The sequence below is a fragment of the Ciconia boyciana genome, chromosome 1 (genome assembly GCF_034638445.1).
Source record: "Ciconia boyciana chromosome 1, ASM3463844v1, whole genome shotgun sequence".
NCBI classification, from domain to species: Eukaryota; Metazoa; Chordata; class Aves; order Ciconiiformes; family Ciconiidae; genus Ciconia; species Ciconia boyciana.
Window position 1 is genome coordinate 216,463,685 of NC_132934.1, and position 26,692 is coordinate 216,490,376.

Consider the following 26,692-nt stretch of genomic DNA (forward strand, 5'->3'; position numbering starts at 1 on the left):
TGAACTACACCCCCATTTTATAAAACTTACTGATGTTGATATATTTGGAAAATCTTTTTTGGCTTGGCTGTTCCACCCTTGTCTCAGTGCCTAACAAACACAATCAATTATTATTCATTAGAAAACCTACAAAACACGAGGCTGTATTATGAGAACAACTATGACAACAACAAAACTCATAGAAATCATCAGTATTCTGTCTCCCATTTCCCTGTATCTCCTGTGGTTGTCTTCAGAGAAAAAGACTGGCCTGGGCATTTCTGACAGATTTTGCATAACAGTTCTCTCCTGGATTTAATCCCACCATATCCTAACTCAGGATGGATTTTTTGTGTGTGTGCGTGTAGCACTGCTACAACTCTAGAGCAGGGCCCAATGAGATGTCACCATCCAAACAATTTGCAATCATGATATGGAGGGGAAGGAGTCCAGCTCTGGAATGAATGACTTTGGGTCATTTTGGGTCAGATCCCCCTCATCGGAATTCCAAGTCCAAACACCCCGAGACACTGCAGAGGTAAGAAGGGTTGAAATTCAGCCCCATGCAAGGATTTGAATTTTGAAAGTCAGGTCCATCTCTAACATAATCCTCTGGCTATCGAAAGATTGTCATGGAAATGTGAGCAGAGTTGCAAAGCTAACGTCACAAAACCTTTAGCACACGGTGTACTACCCCATGACCAAATACCTAGCAAGAAAGGTTTGGGAAGCCATCAGAACCAGTCAGGAGATGAGATGCAACAGAAAAGACCTAAAAAAGGTGCCAAGAGCCTGTTTGGATCATGGCAAAGTTCAATATTAACTGTGTCTTTGAAAGCTTGGATTTGAGCTCTCCCCTGAACAAGACCTAATCTCCCCCCCCCCCCCCCCCCCCGAGAATGATGGCATTTCCAAGCAACTCAGAAATGCAATCCGGGAGTCTCTCTTCACACATGAACTGTCAACTTCCTGCCCAAAAAAAGGCAAAACAGGGCCAGATTTGCAGTTGCATGGAGGAATAATGTCCCACTGAAGCCAATGGTGGCACCATGATAAACAACAGCTAAATCCCACAGATGGTCCATCTGAAGTTAATTAAAATGATCCAAATACCAGGAAAAAACCCCAAAACTTTGGCCCGGGCTGGTTCTGATTTTATCCAAACTGAATTCCCATCATTACAAAGCTCTTCTGAGTTGAATGCTAGAAATAAATGACACAGTCATACACCTGCATCTATTCAACAAGCCATAAAAATGCTCTCCGTCACATTGGTCACTTGAAATGGATCCTCTATAGATAGTGTAGGAAGAGGAATAAACCGGCAAGAGCAAAGCACAATCCTTGCCAAGGAGAGATGAACATACAACAGAGGAACTCATGTATTCAGTTTACCTTTGGTGTGGGTGAGGGCGACTGGCCAAAGGTGCTGGATGCATAGCCACAGAGAAACTACATGAAGCACAGGTGAAAAAAAAAAACAAAAAACAAACAGAGACAGAGAAGAGCAAATAGTGAAAAGAAAGAATAACTGAAATGGGAGCCTGACATTATTAGTCTTGGAGGTCCAGCTGTTAAAATATCTCACGAGCAAAATGCATAATTATTAGATTTTTGCCTATCCCCCTCCTGGCTTTTCCCCTTCATGTCCACATTCACACCCCTGAAGCTGAGGGAACCACCACTGTCCAGCTCTTGCCTCTTGGAAACAACTCTTCTACATCTTTTAATCTCAATCATTATCCATCCAGTTTCAGCCACCCCCGCTCCACTCCCTCACACATCCCTGATCTCCTGTGACCGGTGCTCTCAATAGACAGCTATTGGGAAGATGCCAGGGAAAAGCAAATTTTTGCAAACATTCTAAAGAAATCTCTCCCTTCCTCCCTAATTTTAATCCAACTAATGAGGTAGTTTCTACAGAATTGAATTTTTTGCCAAGGGGAAAGCCCCCTATTTGTTTTTCCTTTCACCATTTTCCATCCGCTATTGCTCCTTCTACCGGTTCCTCAAGCAAGCAGTGCTGTCAGACCGTACTGGCTGATTCCTCAAAGGAATGGTGTACAATTCCCACTGAATCCATCATTTCACCTGGCACCGCTCAAAGCAATGTTCTGACTCAGCAAACACATGCAGATAGACCTCCTCCATGACGGGCATGCATAAATCAGGCTTCACAACCCCGTGTGCTCCAGCAATACCCAGTTCACCACACAGGTTTCATTGTGCACAAATATTAGGTCTTTCAGGGACCAAACAGTTTCTATAATATTCAAATATATACTCTCAACCAGTTTTCAGACTTCTCTGATCTGTGGCTTTCTCAAGTTTCTGGCATATAAGGATCCTATTTGAAAGACTGAATGCAAAGCAGATATGGACTTGCTTTTCCCTGACTCACAAAATACCACAAACTCATCGATAAGCTCCTGAGCACCAAAGGGTGGAAGATGTTGAGCAAAATGCCTCATTATTTGATTTAGCCCTTAGCAAAGCGGCCAGTTGTCTCTTTTTAAGGGAAGATGTTAGATTTGATTGACCTGGCCCGAGTGTCTCTGGAAGATTTCCCCACGGATTGTCTCACTGATGCTCGGGGAAGGTGTGCACACTTCCAAGAAGAGCCTTTACCCCAGCTCTTTGCTACATGCAGTCAATTCCCATGACCCATGCTCACCTGCTCCTTCTTTTGGGGAATGTGTTTTAAGAAAGGGGCTGCAAAGATTATCGAATTTTGGTGGAAAGCAATGGCAAAATCATCTCAGCCTCATGTTGGATCCTGCTTGTCTGTGCAGTTTTGTTTGTGTGGTGTTTAGGGGATTTGTGCTCTCCCAGTTCACACGAACATTATGCATGATTAGGGGAGCTGGTACACAATGTTTGCTCCTCTTCCAGTTCCATGCCAGTCAGGTTACTAATCTCTCATTCAAATAAGAAAAGCAGACATCATTAAAGTATCAAAGCACAGGGACCACTGCCTGGGACAGATTCTGAAGATGTTTAATGGGACTATAAAGAAAAGGTTTATTTCAAAAAAAGTGCTCTGATGCTTTAAAAGGTCTCAGCTCTCAGGTCCTAGACAATGCCCAGGTGGACATCTCAATTTTGCTGTCATATACTTCCAGCATCTTTTAAAGATGCTTGGTAGGTGTTCCTGTGAAGAAGTCTGCATGACTATGTAAAGCTGAGAGCTCCCTCTCATTGATTCCTCGGAGTGCATCTCTGCTCTGCACAAACAAGCAAGAAATCACTTCCAAGGTGAACTGCAAAGCTTGCACCAAAAATAAATGCAGTGAGGAACAAGCAATAAAAAGCAAAGTAAATGGCGGCACTGATGCTACGGGAGTTAGTGTCTAGTTCAGCAGGATTATCCACATCTGGGGATAGCTCTGAACCCACTGGGAGTGTCGTGCCAATTGGTAGCTGAATTGGGGCTGATAAATGTTATTTTATTCCTAATGAAGTCAAAAGGATATTGATCATTCATTTCAGCAGGAGCAAAACTGAGTGACTAAGGGTTATGAACAAGGCTTGCAAAAGTGTCTGTAGTCTATTTAAAGAAATTTCTTGGGAATTTAAACACTTCTTTCCCTTAGTAGGCAAAGGAATTCAGCACTTATATCTGTTTGGCACTCCTGAAAGTCTCTAAGTCCCTTGGACCATCAGTGGCATTGGCTGGCATTTCGAAACAGGACCCTGACTTCTAAAACACTTGGTTGCTTTGGAAAATTTTATCTCCACCCTCTGCAGTCCCATTGTTTTGCCTAGGGAAAGACTGGGGGATTTGGTCAGCGACCCATCTGTATAGACTTTCAGGTTCTGCAAGGCTGATATTTTAAAACAGTTTCTACTTTAATTTTGGGAACAGGGCTGATGATGTCTTAGTAGGGAGATGTAGATGTTCAACTTACTCAAGAAAACATCATATATTTGAGTTATTAATGGTGAAATAGTCACTAATCTCAGCATTTAAGCTGGTATCCTAGTAATAAATGCTCAAATGGGGTGGGAAGAGTTAAAGCAATAACTGTGCCTTTCTCCAAAGCTTCAGCACACATGGTCTTCTCCTGCACTGAGAATGGAGTAAGCACACACCCTCCTGGAGGACTGGGATCTGGAAAGAGGAGCTTTAAAGTTTAGCTTTTGTAACTGGTGTCCCCCCTCTCTGCTGTCGTAGCAGTAAAACACAACTGTTGGATGGTCCCTCCCAGTCCTGCTGCAGTGCTTAAAGGCCAGCCGGATTGTCCCTTCGTTCTGCGCTGGTCTACAGTTATTTGGTTTTCACTTCTCACTCTATTATACGCAGATCTGGACTACTCAGCTGGAGGGGCTAGCTCTTTCTCTCTCAGATTTCTACAGTCACAAACCTTATTGGTCCCATCCCTACACAATTAGGAGAGGAGCAATCACAGCATAAAATAATATTTGATGAACTGAATGCACTGAACTGGGACTGTGAGCGTGGATGTACCCATGACACTGCATGAACACTTTCTGCTGGCTGGCTCACACTAACAGGTTTGAAACACCCCAAACGGCATCAGAGCAATATGACTCTTTGCAAATCTTCTGCCCCTTCCAGGAACACCCCCCGTGAATAAAGATCTTCTCTCGCCTGCATTACCATTGCCACATCTGCTTGGAAGATCTGCTTGATGAATTTGTTTTTTGAGGAATGCACCAGCTGAATGATGTCTCCATGCAGAGTGTCCCTGTTTTTCTCCAAGAAACCTAGAGGAATAATGGGACAACACATAAATAGATGACACAGTGCAACACGGCCAGGATGTGCCCTGCAAGCAGCTTCTGGGTTGCTGAACTACTGGCTGTTCTTGGGGAGGTAATGAGTGGGCAGAGAAAGGGGGATCAAGAGAAGGAAGACAGAGATGCATCTTGAGACTGGATCAAGGATGCATATTGTGCAAAGCACTGCAATTCTGTCGTGGGCACGCACGAGTGAAAGAGCACCAGCATCTGCAGCTCAGAAAAGGAGTACACGGACACTACTATGGGCTACCATCCTGCTCTGCTCCAATGCAGCAGCAGCTCACCTTCCCCCAAGCATCCCCTCACACCTGCAGTGCCCCAGGAGCTGCCCCATACCTTTTGTTTCGTAGTAAACAATTCCAGCAAAGTGATTAATACCAAACTGAGTTTCATAGTTATTCTTCGGAGGAATATAGTTGGTGTTAAGCTTGTGCTGGGAGTTCAGCTTGTGTAACATGGTGGCATCTGTACCCTGTGCACGCAGGAAAAGATCTGACATTTAACCAGGGTTTGTCCCATTAAAATAATTTTCCAATCAACAGTGCATTTCTTTTTTGTCTCGGATGACACTGTGCATTTATTTTGAGAAGAGTTGTGTTGGAGCGGATATCTCAAATGCAGGAATTAAAGAAATGGATTAAATATTGCTGGTATGTTGTGCTATATTCAAGACAGTGCTCCAAAGGAAGTATATTTAATATTATTTTCTCTTAAACTTTGTCAAAGGCTATTCTTGAGCGTCTTGCAGGCATATTATTCCACCAGAAGTGGTAACTTGTTTTAAGCATGGTTGTGGTACTCATGGAAGAAAATGTGACAAAGCAATAAAAGCTACGAATAGGTAACCCACTGGTGAATGTGTGTTTGGGGGTGATCAGCCCTCTCATAGGGTGCCAGCATGCAAAGTGCAAATGGGGTGAAAACAGGAGCGTCACTGACAGGGCTGAGCCCAAAACGCACCTTGGGGAACTTGCTCTCCTCGTCAATGAGGGAGATGATGTTCATGGGTTTGATGGCAATCATGTCCAAGGCATCCTGGTTATCAGTGAACTCGATGTGCTGCCAGTTGATGTTCTCCAGGTTGTACTCCTCCTGCTCTAGTTTGAAGACGTGGCGCACAAAGAACTGCTGCAGGTTCTCATTCGCAAAGTTAATGCAAAGCTGCTCAAAACTGTGGAGGGAAGGTCAAGGAAAGGCCATTTTAGATCCACCATGCTCTATCTTTCTCCATCTCTCTCCATGCTTGAAGCAATACTGTCAGACCTCATCAACGACTCAGTAAGGTTGCTGCTGGCTGAGAATTTCCTTATTGGTTCAGATAAACAGTTTTTCTCCCCCAAAACAATGTTATAGCCATTATACGTGTGTAGTCTACACCAATCAGTTGGAGGTTATCTCCTATGGCTACTATGTAGCCAATACTTGAACAACTAAAGGAAATATCTGCTGCAACACAAAAATGATTAGTTCTGATAATCTCTCATGTAGAAAAAAGCTTCGCCCAGTCCAGTCCTGTTCCTCTCAGGAGAGGTGAAAGGACAGCAAGACCTTGAGCTTGGGGCAGTGAAGGAGAGTTAAGACCTGGTTCTCCTTTTGCAGACTCCATACCTGTTCACAGTGAAGTTCTCAAAGCCAAAGATATCAAGGAGGCCAATGGATCTCCTGACACTTTTGAGTTCCTGGGAAGGAGGTCTGTAAATTGCAGCGTTGATCTTCTCCACGATCCACACGAAAAGCCGCCCATAAATTCCCTGCAACATCCCAAAGAGGGAGCTCACTGAGACAGGTTAGCAGTTCACCCTGCTAGTCTGCAGCACCATTCAGATGGCACAGGCTCCCCTAAAGCATGGCCAGCAACTGGACAGTCCCTGAGGACACGCTCACCAACATTTATGCCAGACTCTTGGCATGATTTAAAGCTTCAAGAGCTGTTATGTAGATCAAGGAAAATGGGTCTGAAAGCCTAGGTAAAAGACAACTGAAAGCAAAATCCCTAAATTTTGGATCTATGGGCTTGCTCTAAAGCCAGACAGTCCTTTCCTTGGTTTCTAAAGATCTCTCTCTACAGATCAGCAGAGCCATGTTACACTGCTAGACAAGCCAAGGACATCTCGCCTGGACAAGGTGCTGACTTAAATGTTGCAGTACTGGCTGAACAGTTTGCTGACTTACTGAAGCAGCTATTGCTGCTTCAGGAATTCCAGAACTCCATGTTTTACGATGTTATTAACTTCTTTTGTATAAGCTACAGCAGTGCTACCAGGAGGGGAGCCTGATTCAAAGGCCCATCACCACTAGAGAAGTCACTGTCTGGATTTGCAGACTAGTTAGGTATCAAACCAGCTAGTTTGATCTAACAGTTCCCCACAGATAGAGTGGGGGGCCCAAGTTGGCCAAAGTATGCCACCAGTGCTTGTTTTGCAACCTAACATGGAGCTGCCAATAGCACAGCAGTGATGCACACCCACCCCATCAACCTTCATCAGCCCAAAGCCTCAAGTGATGCTCTCTCTAAGTGCTCTGATGGCTGCTGAACTGCTCTATCCCTGTTCTGGCGACATTTGGCTTTATTTACTGCTGCAGACATGCCCAAATCCTGAAATTCACGTGTGGGTGTTACAGGTGTTGATAGAGCTGCTCTGATTTATAGCAGCTGAGGATCTAACCCTGGGGCTCAAGCTGAGATGTTTTCCTGAAGCTGAGGTGAAGTAATTTCAGAATGCTGGCTCGTTCCATAGGTCACCTTTGAGCATAGACAGTCTCAAGTCCAGACTGCAAATTCCCTGAAGACCAGGCTATCTAGACTCCTTCCATCTCAACTCTTTGTGCATCCCATTGAGAACATAGTTTCAAGGCCATCTGCTGATCTGAGCTCACATGGACACCAAGTGAGACACCTTTCCTGTGCAGTGGACGCTCAGGTCTCAAAAGTGGCTGATTTCTTCAGCTTATCAACAGGAGCAGAAGGGACTGCCCTAAGACTTACCTTTACAAAAGCGTCCCTCACATCCAGCGCTTGTTCCATGCTGAGAGGGGTGGAGACGGTCTCACCCCTGGTGATTATAGTCCGGCTGGTAAGGCAGTTCATCACATCCTGAGGGTCAACCTGGCAAAGACAGCACCAAACACACCTATTGACTTTACAACACAAGGTGTCCTTACAATGGCCTGGGCTACTGGCATGAATGTGCATGGCCAGAGAGGAACACTGCAGCCACCTATGGCTGGAGATAATTGACTTTTCTTAGCTGTACAGGGCAAATACCTCAAATGATGTCACAAGCATTTTCAGAGAGAGTAATTAACACATTTACACAGTGTTTTACTATGGAAAGTAGAAACTGTGACTTAGTGTGAGATGTTGATGAGGTGTAGGGAGAGAATATGACAAAGCAAAGCCTGCAAAGCTGTATCCCACCATCACGAACGTAGCTTTGCATCCTTTTGACCCCTTTTCATACTTCTGAGATCAAGCCAGGAAAATGTCCACCTCCTAAAGTACATGAAAACAGCCTACAGACAGCTGTGGATCACACTTTGGGACCACTGGTGCCTATGGAGATGAGGTGTCCCTGAGGGAGCCCTGTTACCTGCTGGGGAGGCCACTGAAGAATGGTCCAGCCACTGCATGGATGGTTTGGGTGAGGGTCACCTCACCTAATTTCAGATACACACAGTATAGGTGACATCTCCATCTCAGCTACTGTAATGAACTCTCTTTACATCAATGAAGGAAACACTCTATTTTAGAGACTGAACTATTTTGGATATCCTTTTTAGGATGACATGCCACCAAAGTGTCTGTTTCTCTCCACCGGTGTGAAGGGGAGCTCAGATACCCAGCTCAGATGGAGACACCCACCTTCATGCTGCCAGTGCAGGGCAAAGTATGGCTTACCGGGGCCTCTTCAGCCTCCTAGAGCTGGTGGTGCAAGGAGAGCCTGGCTCAGATGAAGCTTTGCCACAATACTAGAAATATGGGAACAAGCCAGAAAGGGGACAGCGGCACCACAGAGCCACTGACCTCCAGCAACGATGCTGCAGTGATTAGTGATGCCGACTGAACAACCTCGCAGGCATCCAGGTTGTCATAGGTCCGAGCTGGGGGAAGAAAGGCAGAAGGAAAGCCATCAGCAAGGGATGTGGCTCTGCAGAAGGTAGATGGGGTGAAGGAAAGGGTCTTTCTCCACTGCCTCCGTGTGATGGCCAGGCAAAATGTGGCCATCAGAAGGGAGAGAAAAGTTAATGCAGCCGCTGGAGTCCTGCTGCTGGCTGCAAAGGACCTGTACTCTGCTCTGCCAGCCACCCTAAATGACTGATGGGGTAAAAACATTTCTAGCATGTAAGTGCTCTAGGCTTCTCTCTTCCAAAGAGGCTTTTCAAATCACTGTGTCATTTGTGACAGCAGGGTGGTTTGGTACCTTTACAAAGGTATATCCAATCATACAGGCACTTGTCAAACATTCCATTAGTCTCCCCTTGCAAAACCTGAGTCTACTGAATGGCCTGTAGCCATATTCAACCTCCCTACATTCAGAAAAAGTGGATGTCACTGAGCATACTGGAGTATGGCGACCGTGCAGAGTGGGCAAGTGGACTTATTCCTCCTTTCTTGTCCTTACACGCCACAATAAGCACCTGAGTACTTGGCATGGCACCATGGCAGGTGGTCTGGATACAGCCCTCCGTCCCTAAGCTTGGCTCCCTCTCACCATGCAGAACAAAGAGTAGAAGTGCACTGGACCAGGTCCCTGTATTTTACCTTCGTACTGAAGGTTCCCCATGTGCAGGATGGAAGCCAGCAGCTTGGAGATCTCCCAGTTCTCTGTGTCGGTGAACATAAGGACCTTCATTGCGGAGCGGATGTTGGCGTACTCCTTGCTATCGTCTCTGCCATCGCAGGTTGTGCAGTTACCCTGGGGAGGCGAAGAGGTCACACAGTGCATGGGGTAAAGCAGAGAGCATCTGGGTGTAACCCTAAGCTATCCAGGGCTTCCCCCTAAATCAGTAGACATTTTGTTTAAGGGATGAATAAGCAAAAGATGATGTTGAACCTGTGGATCTGGCTCTGCCCTTTGGTGTATACTATGATTCAGTGCTCAGCCTTGTGTCCCGCACTTACCCTGCTGTCCCCAGCTACCCTGTGTCTGGCTGCAATCAGCAGAGGAGAAAAAGCTCCCTGAGATGGGGATAAAGAGCGAGAAGGAAACATGCCGGAGGGTCCCACTGATCCAGCTAGAAAGCTGGGTCCGAGCCTTGCTGATGATGGGCCAGACTTAATTACACCTGCTTCTACCAGCTCTTCTGGATTGCAACACTGGTAGATAGGGATTGGGGCTGGAGATTGCTGGCTTGGTCAGACACGTGGAGCAAAGACAGCTCGGCACCGTATGCTGCTGAGAATGTGCCATCCAGCCATGCACTCCTCCCCATCCATTGCTGCTGCAAGAGCATCGGGTTATATCTAACACCCTGGTTATTTCCAAACAAGTGGCCTGGGCACCAAACACCAAAACCATCCAAGCTTGTGTCCTGCTCCAAAGCAAGAGTGGAAATAACCTGTCTATACACAGGGATTTAAGGGTTTGCACTAAGACTACGAGGCTTGCGGTGGTGGGACAAAGAAGTCCCACAAACCCTGTGGCTAAGACTCGGGAAGGTCCTAACCAGCAAAGCAGCTCTTGGCTGCAGAGAAAGCACCTCTCTCTTCTTTCTCCCTTGCTAACAAGCTCTCACCACATCACCCCACCAAACCTTTGCTTCACTGTTCTCTCACCATCGCAAGGTAGTTGTAGTCCGTGGCTTTCCCAAGACCCAGCTTCTTCTTCTGCTCCATCGTCATTCCTCTCAGCATGCAGTAAAACACGTGGTAATTCCTCTCGTCCTGGGCCTGCAGTAGAAGAGCAAGCATCAGCTCTGGGAGGAGAATGGCACTGCAAAGGTTGACTGACCGAATGCCAGCTCCCACATCTTGCAGATATATCGCCTTACCTGCCTGCAGACCCGGGACTTCTCCAGCAGGTACTGCTCAATCTTTGCCCCCTCAATGGCTCCCCTTTTGTTGAAATGGATGTCGATGTACTTCCCAAATCGGCTGGAGTTGTCGTTTCGGATGGTCTTTGCGTTCCCGAAAGCTGCGGGGAAGAATTGCAGTGGGTTAGAGAGGACCTGATGCAGGGAGGATCATGGATCTGGTCTCACAGGCAAAAAAAAAAATCAAAAGAGCGAGGCTGATTGGGTAAAAAGCAGCCCCAAACCCTTTCCCTTAAGTTTGGCTGGCTCAATTTCATCTCAGTGTGAGGAAACAGGATACATCGCAGACAACTGTCCTTGGAAATACAGAGAGGACCACAGAGAAGGAGGCATGGGAACAGGATGACCTTGTCCAGGAAGAAGGGGTAGGACAGCAGGATTTTGGCAGCAGCCGATGAAATACAAGAGGGTTGAGCAAGGCTGGCAGGAGGACGCTGCAGCGTGCGAGGTGACGCTGTGCGGGAAATGACAGAGCTGCTGGTGAGTGATTTGGTGACTGAGAGGGAAAGGAAAGAGCTCATCTTTTAGGGAAATACAGAGGACTAAGCTACCCTCCAGCGGGAGACTTCTCCCTGGAAACAGACTGTGCAGAGAAAGGTACCCGTGGCCATCCTCTGTGTGGGTGTGGATGGCTGGCATGAGTGCCCTGGCCAGTATGCCCTGGAATTTATGCTCCAGGATTCCTGGCAGGTGATGGAGATGCATTTGAAATACAGAGCCTCTCTTCCCCTCAGTCCTAGCAGTGATGAAGTGCATGGTCAAAAACACCGTGTGCATGCCATGCACCATGATGCTTTACGCCAGTGGTCAGGCAGCCCTGCAGTGCCCTGAGGGCCTCGTTGCATCTTCATGCCATGACTGAAGGAAACTCCAACAGAGCATAGAGAAGGAAAGCTCAGCCAGTGACTTTCTTGTCCGCTCTGCTACCATTATGCATGGAAAGCAGTTAGGATATCCATATTTCCACTGATTCCTAGGGGGCTATTTACCAAGCAAAACACTGCTCTCTGTGAGTAGCAGGGGAGGTAAAAATTTTATGCTTTAAGGAAAATGCTATTTTTCTGCATAAGTGTAAAAGGTCCATCTGGCATCATGTTGGGGCCAGAGGGTCAGATCACTTATTTAATTTACAGACATCCGATTAAAACAGTGGGGCTGATCACAGTAACAGCTTGCCAATGAACCTATTAAGGCCACGAGTTGATTCTTGTTATCTGGTTCTTTCTTGAACTGCCTTTATTTCTTTTTCTGCATTCTGCTGCCATTCACTGATCTTGGAAGGAAAAGGTGGGATTTGCTATTGTGTATTGCCAGCACAAGGTGTTTAGTCTGTGATGCTCTGGTCAAATTAATCTCTTGTTCTGCTGAACCAGCAAAGAATAGGAATAGGATTTTTGCAACTATGGTCAAATAAAACAAAAAATTATTTAGTTGAATGCAGCCTTTACAGGATATTGGTGCTCTGCATACAGTTATAATTCCAGCACTGGAAGAAGCGGCGAGGTTTTTCAGAAGAGCTTTGTGTATTTGGTGACCAGCATTTTTGAAATCCCAGGCTACACAGAGAAATTAAGTAAAATTCAGGTTTCTGTTTTGAAATTTTGGGGAAAAAAGCACTGATTTAAGTGGAAAAAACACATTTTTCAATTTTAAGTGAATAAAACAATTGAAAAATTTTTCAGGCCAGCTGAAATGTTTCACTTTCAACAATAGTTGTCAAAAATATTAATGGAAAATTTGAGAGCCCAAATCAGAGAATATTAGTCTTGTGAAAAATAAATTCAGATGGAAAGGAACTGAATCTGCTGTTTAACAAATGTTGACATCATTGCTTTTGATATTTTTTAAAATTTTGTCACTTTTTGAAACTCAAAATGCAACAGAAGTGACTTACATTTGTCCATATTTTGTGTCTCCTGAATCTGATTTTTTTTTGCCAGCAAAAAAATGCCTCCATTATCTGAGGCCTCACCTTCCAAAATGGGATTTGCCTCCAGGACCTGTTGCTCAATCCAGGAGTGCTGACCACTGATCGCCGCCAGGAACTGCAGAATCAGTTTTGTGCTTTCTGTCTTCCCTGCTCCGGATTCACCACTGCAAAGACAACAAGAATCGAGGTCAGTGAAAGCCCTGCTGCATCCCTGCCAATGTCCCTCTCTCTGTCTCCAAAGAGCCTGCTGTCTCTGTGCCTCTTTGATTAGCACAGGTAGGATGAGGCCACTAAGGATGGGTTTCCAGCATCCCAAGGACTGGTTGTGGGACAAATGGTAGGACACAGTACCAGACAGTTTCCAGCCAAGATCCAGATTTGCTTTACAGTCCATTTGGCCCAAGCTGTTGCTTGGGTTTGGGTCTCTCCAGCAAATACCATCATTCAATCAGCACTAAGAAGGTCATGAAGCACTTCAGACAGTGCTTTTCCAGGTATGATCCCCAGACCATGAGCCTGTGGTCCAGGGGCTAGCTGGTCCCATGGGGCATCTTAATCACCAGTCTTGAGCTGCCAAAATGCACTAGAAGGCAGACTGTGAAATACTGCCTTTTAGTGGCAGGCACTTTCACAGGTCCCCTAGGCTTGTCCTACCAAGTGGCAGGCAGGAGAGAGGATCACAGGGCAGGAAGCAACAGTCAAAGCTTTCTCAAAGCTTTCCTCAAAGCTTTCTCTCCACTGAAAGATGACTTGTGTTATCTTGCAATGGTACAAGAGGAAGGGCTGGGCAGAAATCCCTTGGTGTGAGTCTGTGGCCTGTCTGATATATGGGGTAGCCAATATAAGTGATTGAAATGGACCTTCCTGGTGTTCAGTAACCAGCCCTGGCCCCATGGCCAAATCGCCTCACTTGTCAGGGTTGGCTGGCCACTGGCACACTGCATCACGCCTGGCCTTGGCTCTCCTCTGGGCCCCATATGATGCTTTTTTAGCCCTGCAAAGTAATCATTACTGCATGGCCTTTTCGGTCCCACATATCTGAAATACTGTGCACAGGATGTTCCAGAGTTATGTTTTTATGCAACGAAACTTAGGGTAGGCAAGCCTTGGAGACAGGTGGTACCCTGAAAGCACGAAGACTGTCTGAGGGTGCAATACTTGATAGGATAGCGTTGGAGGGCTGAGGGAACCAAATCTGGTCCATACCACCATTTGGGACAGACACTGGAGTGAACTATACCTATAACTGTGACCAGGCATTTCTTGGTGCCCAAGGTTGACCAGTCCAGAGCAGAGCCATGCAGGGAGACACCAGTTCAGCAGTGTGAACAACCACAGGTCCAGTGATCAAGCTTGTCCCTGGCCCTTCCTTGTGCAAAATGTATAGATCTTCGCATCTTTGATGTCTGTAGGAGTATTGAGTTTAAATTCAAAAAGGGAGATTAAAGATGATTATGAGATCTATTGGGTTGTAGGGTAAGTACCGAAGGAATGATAAAGCATCTTTACTAGGAACAGTGACTGCTAACAGAGACCACCTCTGCACTGGGAATATGTGGATGGAAGACCTAATAGGTTGTTCAAATTTCTGTTTCTATTTGATAAGCTGTTCCCTATCAACCACGTTGCAGGTGCTCAGAATCCATTTTCAGGATATGGCTCATTTGGAAATTCACCAACTCACCTTATGATACAACACTGGTCCTTGTTGTTGCGCTGCATGTTGAAGTAGCAGTTGTCAGCAATTGCGAAGATGTGTGGTGGCATCTCACCAATCTTTTTGTTGGTGTACAGGCGTATCTGCTCAGGTGAGTAGATGGGTAGGAGCTGGTAGGGGTTTACTGCCACCAGTATTGAACCAGTGTACGTCTGGAGGAAAAGCACATGGAGGTTTATGGGGACAGTGAGATGTAGCTGAGAGGCTTTGGCAGCTTGGATGGAGTGTGGAGGCCAGGAAAATCAAGGCTTTTCAAAAGCTGGATGAAAGATGATGTTCAAGTCAAAGATGCTTGCAGGGTGGGGCCTTCAGCAAAATTGGAACAAAAGTCCCAAACTATCTAAATCAGTTCATACTCAGCCCTGCTCATGCACAGCATGGATTCAAGCCTTAATTCATATTCTGGATGCTCCTCAGTTAAGATTCAGAGTTTCAAGTCAAGCTCATGTTTGCAAAAATATCACCAGAGCTAGCACATATCCATACATACCTATTGCATTGCACAAATTATGAGAAACTAGAGACAAAAGAAACCTGAAGACCACTGCCATATCTCAAAGCAGGACCAGCTGGATCCAAATCATTCCTGACAGACGTCTGTCTAACCTGTTTTTATAAATCCACAACAGAGCTGCTAAGCCTCCCTCTGCAATACGTTCCTCTCTACCAGCTCTGCCTAACCAAACCTCTCCATGCTGCAGTTTAAACCTTGTCCTGTGCACATGGATATGACCCACAAAGTCCTGACATACCCCTTCTCAGCTATTTCTGAAATTCTGGAAATGGCCTTTGGTCCATCCCATGCTCTCTGTGGCACTCAAATGAGCAAAGCTGTCCTGGGCCTTGGGCATCAAACTCCTTGCTCTTTCATTTCTGCCCTTCCAGGAGCCGTTTCTCTCAAGCCTCTCACCAAAGGACTCATGACCTTTGTCATTTTGCTCAGATGCAGCTCTGAGGTTAGGAGGTTTGGCCACATCCCAAGCTCAAGGCAGAGAATAAGGACCTCCTTCCCCTACTTCAGCTGTCTAAAAGTTAGTGTCTAGAGCAAGTGAGTCAAGGGGGCTCCATCTTGGACTAACCATGGGCCATGACATGAAGGCTTGTTTCACTCCATGACTTCAAAGGAGCCAAGTCGCCTTCTCTAGGTTAACTTTTGGAAAGTAAAGTTACAAGATTAATCTCACCTTTCTTACCTGGTGGGGCCAGCTGTGAAAGTGCCCCCAGTGCTGCATATATTATTTTCAGGAAAAAAATGATTTCAACATAAAAATAACCCTTATGGGTTTTTATCTGTGTGGCCTAAAACCAACAATAAGCCTTTGGCACAAAGCAGCACAGGCAAGGATGCTTGTGAACTGAGAAGAAAATCTCTCTGTGCTCTGCTGGCTGCTCCTCTTTTTGTGAACATTGCAAATTGGCTGATGAGTAAAAAATGTCTGAGCTGTTCCTCATTTCTGAAGGCAGCAAAATAACTATCACTGCCAGTGAGAGGAGTGGAAAGGGAGACTTGGAGACAAAAGCCCCAGGTCAAGTTTCTCCCATCAAGCCCAGTATTCCTCAATCATGATGGAAAGGGTTTGAGTGCAGTGAGATGATAATTTGTTTGCCACCGTCTATGCAACACTTCCAACCAGCTCAGGCTTCCTGAAAGGCAGCCAGTAGGTGGCAATTACGTCCTATAGTAGGGATGCTGAAAGCCCTTAGGGACTCATCACTTTCTAGCCTCATGGCCAACACCAGACAGCAACTTTCTGTCCAGTCCCAGGTGAGGTTTTGAATTTACAGTGGTAACTGAGAAAGGATACAATAGTCTTCCCTGTAATAGGGGGTTACGTGCCAGTAAAGGAAAAAAGCTTTTTAAGCTCAAGAACAAAGTTGTCACAAATCCAAAGGGTAGAAATTGGCTGTGAAATCATCTAGACTAGATGTTAGAAGAAGAAGGCATTGAAATAAGGGAGCAGATAAGTCCCAGAACAGCCTTCCACAGGAACAGAGCAGGTAAGCTTAGTGCTCAGAGAAGGAGTGAGCTCAATTTCTGAATGGGATTATATCACCAAGATCCCCAATGAACCCCAAGACTCCTTCCAGTCCTGGGTGAGATACTTGGAAGACTGTTTTCCTCTTCATAATTTATTACCAGGTTAATTTTAGGGACATCTCTAATCTTCTTTGAGCCTCTTCTCAAAAAGAATGACTCTTTGCAGAGGTGTCTGAAAACCCCGTGTTTCAGCGATGCTGGTCTGCCCTGCCCCAAATGCAGCCAGCAGGACTTTTAAAGGAGTTAACCATTAGTTGCAGGAATGCTTTCTGGATGTTCTCACTGACCCTTCCCTCGTGATCCACAAAATACTTTGTCAGCATGAACTCTTGTACTATTGCTTGTTTTTGTAGGTCATTCCTAGTTGATAAATACTCACAATTTGCCCAATTCTCACAGCTGATGGCATGCAAAACTTTGTCTGCTTTGCTGATGAGGGGCCAAAGGGTACCTCCAAGGAAATATTGTCTCTCTGGTTTCTATTGCTGGCTGAAGGCAAAGCCCTCCTGTCTTGGGAAAATAAAGCTTTACTGATAGGCAGGGACTGCCATAGCTGACAACAGGAACCACGTCTCGGGGCAAATTCATTACTGTCTGCATGACCTACACTTTAATTAGCCCCAAACAAATCCTTTCTGAGCCTGCTTCCCTCACTACACAGAACACCATGGCTGACTTCATCTGGATTTTTATGGGGTTAAAGCTCTACCAAACATTACTGCATTTTGGCAACCCTTAGAGACCAGCAGCAGGCATTGCTTTCATCTCCAGATAAAGAGATTTAACCTTACTCAGGAGTCCAAACTCCCCACTAGATGCTCTTGCTATTCAGCACAGTTTCTCTTAGTGCATACAAGCCAAACCATGGGCAACAAGCCCTTGTTGAAGTTTTTCTCATTTTGCTGCAAAATTTTCTTTCCTTCAAGCTGAGGTCATTACTGAGAAGCACTTACAACTTTAACCACATTCACAGGTTGGGGACTTTCCAGCTCTGGGAAGGTGTCACAACTTTACCATGAGGGCCAGGCTCTGCAGCAAAGGGGATGATGCTCTCAGTGCATTTGTGAAGCAGCAGCAATGGTGGTGCAAAGTAAATGGGAATGTCACAATGGTGAACAGAAACAAGTGATCCAGTGGAAGGCATGACAGCGATTGCAAATGACGGTGCCAAGAGTCATACTTACCCTCCCGCCGCAGTTTGTCTTATGAGTAAAATGTGAGGGAGGAGAAAAAGGAAAATTATATTTTATTAGAGCAGAATTACACCCTCCACAAAGCTCCTTAGGAAGGAGGAAGATGAGGAAACAAAAGAGATTGAATTCCCATCGGAAAAGTCATCCTTTACTCAGCAGGCTCAGAAATCCTTTCAAACAGTGAAGGTAACACCACACTGAGCTTCACCATCTTTAAGACAGAGCAAATTATACCCCAGAAAAAAACACTTCCAGGGACTGGGCATCCCCTACCTACATGGCATCCATATGGTACCTTGGCTTTGCCAAACTGCCATCAATATTTACCACATTCAACACAAATCTACTCCTCCTACTGCCACCACTCTTAAAAGATGAGATCTGACGTGGGGTTCTTGAGCCTCCAGCAACAGACGTGTGGACCAGGGTGGTTTACGTGCCTCTCTATCAAGCTATGCACTCTATGTCATTTTGAGAGTGTCATTCTGATTTTGAGATTGCACTAATTGCTGTGTTGTGCCCAGGGTCGTGGGCTGGCACTCCAAAGCCATTAGTGGTGTGGAGCAATCAAGGCACAGTAACCTGGAACTTCTGTGATGCAAATCCCTTTGTGGGATGTGGCCACCCCTTACGCACCAGCTTTGTAGGACACATGGCCCTGGCACCATCAGACCCGAAGAACTCGCAGAGAAACCACGTTGTTACTGAGTCGCTTCAACCCACGCTTACCTCCAGGTTAGCAGCTGCCCTTTGCATTAGCCCTTATTAGTGTGATGCTGCCAAACAACTCTTTGCCCAGTGCTCGTCTGTGTTCATAATCTCCCTGGATGCCTGTGAATAGCTTGGTGAGGGAACTCAGAGGCAGAGCTTTCTTGAAGGAGCTGGGTGTATTCATAGGCAATCTGATATTGCACACATGAAATCTTATCTGAGGACCTCTGTTCACTTAGTGAGGCAACAGGAGCTTGCCTGATGACATAGAGACCCCAGGAGAGCCGCATGGACACCACTGAAAAAATATCCAACGTGATCCCAACTTTCTCCGAGAGCAAGAGAGAGCTGCAGGAATCCACTTGGTACCACTGCAAGGTGCCCTCAAACAGGGGAAAAAGGGGCAATGCTCAATGGATTGCTCAAATACATGTTCCCTGAATGAGGCAATCAGCTGCAAATTATTGGCTATCTGTACTTCTCAGGTGGCATTCAGGTTGCTTGCATTTAGTTATCCACATGAGTACTACACCTAACCTTGAAGACGGACATGCTCTGAGCCAGAGGAAGTTGTACTGTAGACCTCCAACCTGAACTTTCCTTCCAACAGAAACTCTTCTACAATACCCAAGCTCCAGCCAGCTCTAAAGCAATCATCTCATCCAACAGGCACCTATGTTTGCACAGCTGAAAGGCAGTCTTGGCTCTGTTGGCTCTCTTGATCTCTCTGGTGACTGCCATGGGTGCTTAGTGCATGTGGAGACACCACCTCAAGTATGAATTTGGCCTGCTAACTTTTGCTAGTTTATAATTATAAATGGCTGTGGCTCCCTGAAGAGAGCTCCAGGGAGTAACTCAGTTCATCTAATGTGTGAATCATTTTCTGGTCATGCCTTTTTCTCTAAACGGACAATACAGGGGACCTAGACATCATGCACAACAAATAAGGTGCCTTGGTGAGAGATGAATTTGGGGGTCTCTATTCTCCTTCAAGCTTTGAGGAATTAAGCGTGCCTTTTCAGCAGCCATATCCCCTTTTTCTAGGATTGAAATTCATCTCTGAAAGAAGAGATTGACATCTTCCAGAGTTGGGGGCAGGGGGCTGTCAATCGTATGAACAGCCTATGTAACAGACTGGTGTGCTCTCCGTCACTGCCCAGCTCTAATCCAAAACCGTCCTTTCAAAAGGCACTGGACATCAAGCAGAACAAGCAGACTTGATAGATAAAATCCTGGATATGGTCTGCTAGCTTACGCTATCTGGGAAGTCAGACTGTACTGCAATTCCCTCTGGCATGAAAATCTAGTAGTCTCTAGAGCCTTTTAAAAATTAGATTCCCAGGTGGCTTTGAAAAGGCCTTCAAAGGCACAGCAGGCACTTATCTGAGTATCTGAAAACTGTAGGATTTGAGAGCAATACCCAATTTTCCATATTTGCATAGGCTGTTTGAGTACGTTAGCTAGTGGGAAACACACACACGCTCCTCACTTCTGTCCCAAGAATGTGCACCAGACTACACAGCAGATAGCACACTGATAAAACCAGCGCAGAGACTTGAATGCTGATCTTGTCCTGCTGGGGAGGTGGCCTTTGTGATGCTCAGTTCGATCAGGGTTTCCCACATGTGGGTTTCCTAGAGCTAAGGAGAGCGGGAGGTGCATTGCAGAGCAAGAGGTGGAGGTGGGGAGGACACTCACATAGATGAGGTGCTCCCGATAGCGGATCAGCAGGTTCCTGAGGATTCCCGCCTCGTTCAGGTCCCCCAGGCGGATCATGTCCTCCACTCCATGGATGGAGGTGGGGTGCATGGGTTTGATGTGGCTGGCATTCTGCGGGGAAATCCAGTGCTCCTGGGAAGAGAGCGAGAGCAGAGAAAGATAAATGAAATTACATACCACTGGGACGAGAGACAGAAACGGCCCACCCCGGACAGAAGGACCAGATGGAAGAACATACACAGGAGAGCATTAGCACACAGGCCACAGCTTCTATTCCTGGTGCATGGCAGTGGCTAATTTGAAAGATTCCTAGCAGAAGAAGGAAAACATCTTTTGGTTTAATGGAGCAGCAAGAGACATGAGCCATGAGCCATCCTGGCAGAAGTGTCATCCAGGGCAGCATGGACACCCAGCACATAAAGGGTGTTTTTAACAAATAGCAGGTTTGTTCTTCCCTTCACACAACTACATGGTTAACCCTCTGCCACAAAATACCATTAAGCAGAGAGAAGATGATTTAGAAGAGGAGAGAGGGATGCACAGGGGTGGCGAAATCACACTTTTATTGGCAGAGTGTCATTTAGACTGATCACTTCTAAAGAGCTTCAAAAGCCACTACAAGTGGGGCACAAGGACCCTGCTGAACCAAATCTCTTTCTGCCATCCTTGAAGGCAATGAAAGCATTCACAATTATCTCAGGCTAGAAAAAAAGTTATAAAAGACAGAGAACCTCCTCTGGTCACCCTCTGTGATATAGATGTTCCTCTAAAACAGCCACCACTGCACAGAAGTAGAGGTGGGAAATTGAAGGAGAACCAGCGTTTGGGCATATCCTGTATTGGTAGGAGGTCAGGAAGGACTGGATAACAGCAGAGGAACAGCAGGTTGAGGTGGGTTTGCTCAAAGCACTATCTAAATGTGTTTTGGAGGCCTCTGTTATCATTGTACTCATGAAACTTCTCAACTTTTCACTCCCAGTACCGCCACAAAAGTAGGGATACAACATTATCTTGTCCTTACAAATAGAAACCTATGGCACAGCTGATTCCCAAGGACATATGAGAAGCCCGTGACAAAGTCAGTATTCATGATCCTATGACCCCTGGCCTAGCCAGGCCCATAGAGCTGAAGAAGGGCCATCACAACCTTTTGTACATACATTGCCTTCATCATCCACAACCTGGATCTGTCCAGAGTCACACAGTTTAACCACCGCTCCAATGGGGACATCGAATTCCCGTCCGGTTTTGAGGTCCATCCATACATAATCCCCCTGGAACCAAAGAGAGGACAGTTACACCCAGAGCTGCAGAAGGTTCAGCATCCCCTGGGATATAAGATGCTAATGTTTTGGACCCAAATCATTGGTACAAGTCAAATTACTTCTTTGTAAACCACAAACCATCCCTTTTTCACAGACACTCAGGAAACCCCCTGCAAGGTAATAGCAGTAAGGGCATGCTCCACACAGCATACAACCACTGCACTATCTCTCCATTTCATGAGCTCGTGGGTGGTTGTCAGTCACAGACTGCATCCAGCAAGCAGGTTACAGAGCAGTGATACAGGCAGAAAAACCCACCCAGGTAGAGGTTTCCCTCAGTGCAACATACAAGCCTAGAAATTCACGCTTAGGAGATGGTTTTGAGCCCTGGAAAGCCTTGCCTGGATGCTTGTGGCACATTTTTTCCTTGCAGATAACCACTATGAAATATACATTCCCCTAACTCAGAGCCTGCTGAAAAGGGGATGACTAAAGAAGGGTTAAGAACATACCAGAGTGGTAGATATATCTACTTCTTCAAGAGGTCTCCCAGCTACAGTGATTTGTAGGTGGGGTCTTTGCATTTAATACTTCTCAGTGGATTTTTATCTACTATGAGCATGTCCAATTGCTTCCTGAAGCTGTGCAAAGTTTTAGCACCCATAATCTCAAAGGAAGAGTTTAGCTACAAATAGTATGAAAAGCTGTGTCCTTTTGCATGTTTCAAATGTGTCACCTCTTTCATTTGAGACCTCTTTGTTTTCGCTTTGGAAGACACAGCAAGCAGTTGACCCCTATCCACTCACTCCATGTCACTGGTGATCCTATAGACCTCTTGTCAGTCCTGCTGGGCAGGGACTATCTGCTCATCAGCTCTGTGGATATTAAATTACTCGAATGCAAAAAGGCTTTTAAAGAAGCTGTTTTCCTCAATACAAAAGCAAACCCCAAAATAACCCAAACCTAAACTCCCAAGCGGGACCCACACTCTTTGAAACAAGGCAGAATTATTTCCCACCCCTAATCTCAATGTGAAGAGGTGCTAAAATTGGGAGCCACTTAGTTAAATTATTGCCAGGCATGTTTCCATCAAGCAGCAAATGTACTTTTTCATGCATCTGAGTTTAATATTGTGAACTTGTAGCCCCACCTAATGCCACATTCCCAGGGGCCAGCTCCACTTGTACCTATTAAGCACAAATGCAAATGCATTATCTACCTTTTGAAGTCCTGAAAAACTGCTGGGAGAAGGGAAAGTGAAAAATAGGAGGGATCATTTTGCATGTGCTCTCATATAACCCCTTTCCTGAGCATCCACTATCAACCATTTCTGTGGACAGAGTATTTATAGATTTGGTTTGACCCAGTGGACTGACGAACAACCTTCAGCTCCACTCTGGGCAGTGGGAACGGGAGACATCCAGCAATATAAAACATGGTAAAACGTTCATCATCCAAGTCATTGCTCACCAGGACTTCTGAGAGATACTAACCCGTGAGTGCCGCAGGGATGTAACGCTATACCCAGGGACCCACACATGGAGAAACACTACACACGAGGAGTCTCCAGCCATTTTGTGGTAGACTCCACCCTTGGCAGCTGCTTGCTAAGTTTCACCTAGGATATCAACAAAGTCATTTTGCTTACATGGACCTGAGGATCCAGCCCTTAGCCTGGGTTTTCTTTTCCTCAGAGGGTTGTGCTACAGCACTGTTAGATGTATCTTTACCTAGCTCATAAAAATATAATATTCAGATGTTTGTCTCATTAACTGCCTTACCCTCACATCTCATAACTCAGTTAAAAAGGAAAAAAAAACAACTAATGAATGCAGTAAGTCATGCACAAATACATTATAAATCCCCTTATATTAATATTTATTTCTTAGCTCCTTTGATCCAAGACTCTCAAAGCATTTCAGAGTGCTCAGCACTGTTATCCTCGCTGCATAGCTGGACAAATTCATGCACAGGGTGGGTAACTTGATCAAGGTGTCAGCAAGAGAAGAGCCAGGTTTCTCAGTCCCTTCTCAGCAGAAAGCCCTTCTGACACCTCAGCAGCTGAATAAAAATTGCTCTCGATCAAGAAAACGAGAATTGCAATGCTGGGGTTTTTTTAATCTCTAATTTTGAATAGCTGTAAAAGCAGCCTGCTTCATACGTTCTGTTACCACACAGCTGAGATAAAAAGGCAGTCTGCTCTCCCCAAGGTCAATTGATACTGCACTACCACTAAGACAACTCCTATGCTTTGCCTGCCTAATGCACAGAGTGCTTGTCCCCTCAAAATGCTCTTTCTAAACACATTAAAGTGCAGTTCTTAATACTAGTGAAAAAAGCAAGTCTTATGGGATGGGCTAAGCTGGTAAGCTCAGAAAGGTCTGGGGGGGTAAAAAACAACATCACTTATTAAGAGTGCCGACCTATTTCCTTCCCTAACTTTAATCAATTTGATATAAAACCCATGGAAGTCAGTTACACTCCTTCCGCTGATGCAATCACCTTCGGATCAGCCCAAAAAGCAGCAGATATATTGGGGATTTCAGGGCAAATCGGGGTGATTCATGCATTTACCAGCTTGGGCAGACTGGCTTATAAATTGCGTAACCTGCCTCATGCTTAGACTGATGCAGTTTATTTTCCAACACACGACAAAGTACTGGAGAAGTGAGAATACCACCAGTCACTTTACAGTATCAACATGGTCCAACTCTTCCTCCTCAACACAGCCGCTGGGCACTAGTGTCCTTCCAAACACTCTGGAGCAGACCCTCAGCACCTCACAAGCTACGGGCAGTGACAACCAAACAGCGGTGCAAGAGGAGGAAACACCATGATGGGTTCACACACAGATCAACACAATTCATTAAGAGAATCTTTAGGAGGAGCTTCCAAATGCAAGGAGCAAGAAGGTTGCACCACAGGAGAGCTGCAGCACTTGGGGGGGAGAACAAAGACTCAGGAGGAGGGTGAGAGAAGCTGGCACAAGCAGTACGAGGATCCCATCAAACAGCAAGACCTATTTCAAAGTAGCCTGAAAGCTCCCAGCCATGATCAGAGCTTGGGACCCCCTGTCTTACCGCTAAAATGGTTGTGGGCTTCAGGGCCTGGTTGACATTGCGGAGTAGTGTCCATTTGCCCTGGTCTCTCTCCTGATCTTCCACCACCTCAGGGCATGGCTGCATGAAAACCACTTTCTTCCTCTTCAACATCTCCAAAATCTTGTAGTGGTATTTGTCCCTCTCTCTGCTTTCTATGTGTATTCCACCATGAATGCCAGAAAGCTGTGGCCAGTTTGCTTTAGACCTCCAGCATGACCATGCCTGCTGCTTGCAGGGCACCCTCTGACCTGATCCACAATATGGCTCTTGGTAAAGATCTTCTAGCAGAAAAATTTCCACACACCAGCCATGGTCCTCCACGGGGCAGCTAGCACGCTTGCTCCACAGAACTGGTGCTGCAGAAGTCTCAAAGCAAACTGAACAACTTTGCTTCTCTTCACTTAAATTCTTCCAGTCTCTCCAGTAAGGGGTGATACTTGGTCAGGGACCTGAAGGACACTGCAACTACTCATTCTGGAAAAACAACTGTAGGATTAACAGGAAACCTCTTCATTTCCCCATCACTTCTCTCCGTTACCTTCCTTTCTTAGTGAAATAACCGTCTGCCAGCTTGAGGACTTTCAGCACAGAACACACTCGGGTGCTTATTAATCCACAAATGCAGTCAGTCCCCATGCAACACATGGCATTTAATTAACCTAATACCTTTACATACCAAATTAACCAAAGCGCAGTGGGAACTCAAAACCAGAGGCCATCTGCATTTTCTTTAAACTGATCACCTTGAGTAGATCCATAGCAACTGAATTTTAAATAATTGAGTGTAAGGTGTTCAGAGCAGCACAGCCTCTGTGCCTATAGGTGAGAGGAGCACCTGGGCTGTGGATGAAAATGTGCTGAACATGAGGACCACAGAGATAACGAGGTCGCACTGACTCTACACCTGGCTGCTCTACAGACCCTCTTCTGCAATCTCTCCTTCTATGTAGGGAGGACCGTTTTTGTAAGGACTAATGAGGACTGCTGGCCCAACCAGAAGAGCACAAGACATTTTACAGTCACCCCAGATTTGCTTTTTCCTTTCTTATCTTAGATACACTTGAGATTTCTCATTTTCATCAAGCTATTCTGCTCATTTAGAGAATTTAAGACCACTCTAGTTGGGCCTCAGTCTCTTCCATGGAAATTTTTAATCTAACTCGGCATCATTTGTACAGACCAGAGCAATGCATGACTACATAGTGGTGCAGCTGCTAAGCTTTCCATGCCATTCTCATTTATCACTATTTTAATGCAAAATTCAACTGATGCTTTGATTCCACGGGGTTTTGAATCCATTTGTCCATGATGAAGAGGGCATATTCTTGGTGGAAAGCTTTCTAGATGAAGGAAGGCTTTATAGGTGCCCTTGATGGGACACAGTCACCACGGACAATAGTAGATGATGGGTACATCAAACTCATACTGAGCTACTTCTGCTCATCAGCGAACAGCAGTGACAACAGTGAGGCAATCCTTGCCCAAAGGACAGATAATTTTGTAGGCTTAAGCTATATTAACAAAGCCCTGAAACAATAAGGTGTCTAATTCTTGTAGCTGTGCAGGTGATGTAAGGAAGAGGTCGAGTCTCATGGATAGAAGCCAGGTGAGAGATTAATGAGATGGATGTCTACCAAAGGAGCAGGCAAAAATGTATGAGATGCAATAGTAATGCGGGGAGAAGGAGACGTAGATTGAATGTAGCAATCTCATGGGAGACGTCTACCTCCAGCATGATCTGAACACACAGTGCTGTAAATTACTACATTCTTGCTCCCTTGGAAAGTACAAGATAGATGTCCAATCAAAGCTAATAATCAATGAGAGGATGCATGTGGAAGGAAGGACCAAATAAATGTGTATAAAAGGATCCATAGGATAGACTCTCTGCATTTGAGCTGGGTCCTACAGATGCCCTTTGCTCATCAGCACACCTTTCCTCACTGCCATGCCACTGTAACTGGAGCAGTGTGGGAGCAGCAGATCTGAGAAAGAGCCACCAATGTATTTATCTCACTTTGCCCTGGAGCAGACATTACAATCATTGCTCAGCTACACCCTATACCATATTTCTGAGGCTGTGTATCTCTATATGCTGCCAAAGAGTAAACTAAGGAGCAGAGGAGTGGAATGATTTGCCCTAGGTTATCCTGGAAGCAAAGTAGAGATGGGAGCCCAGAGGGCTGAATCCAGTCTCTGCAGTCCTATTACATGAGCGTGCTTATTTTTTCCCTGACGCTGG

At 45.7% G+C, this 26,692-nt stretch overlaps 1 protein-coding gene across 2 annotated transcripts in view; it reads right to left on the bottom strand.

Moving 5' to 3' along the window:
- The window catches only part of MYO7A (myosin VIIA), a 64,187-nt gene extending 42,832 nt beyond the window's left edge, over positions 1-21,355 (bottom strand). For both annotated transcript variants that reach the window (XM_072855327.1, XM_072855317.1), the window contains exons 1-13: positions 21,245-21,355; positions 20,064-20,216; positions 14,391-14,575; positions 12,749-12,870; positions 10,735-10,877; positions 10,520-10,633; positions 9,506-9,659; positions 8,768-8,844; positions 7,730-7,849; positions 6,352-6,494; positions 5,704-5,914; positions 5,080-5,215; positions 4,601-4,707 (exon numbers count right to left, since the gene is read on the bottom strand). In XM_072855327.1, coding sequence (XP_072711428.1) covers positions 4,601-4,707; positions 5,080-5,215; positions 5,704-5,914; positions 6,352-6,494; positions 7,730-7,849; positions 8,768-8,844; positions 9,506-9,659; positions 10,520-10,633; positions 10,735-10,877; positions 12,749-12,870; positions 14,391-14,575; positions 20,064-20,216; positions 21,245-21,343 — 1,764 coding nt within the window. In that variant the 5' untranslated portion in view covers positions 21,344-21,355. The remainder of the gene's footprint in view (positions 1-4,600; positions 4,708-5,079; positions 5,216-5,703; positions 5,915-6,351; positions 6,495-7,729; positions 7,850-8,767; positions 8,845-9,505; positions 9,660-10,519; positions 10,634-10,734; positions 10,878-12,748; positions 12,871-14,390; positions 14,576-20,063; positions 20,217-21,244) is intronic.
- Between the last annotated feature and the right edge of the window lie 5,337 nt (positions 21,356-26,692).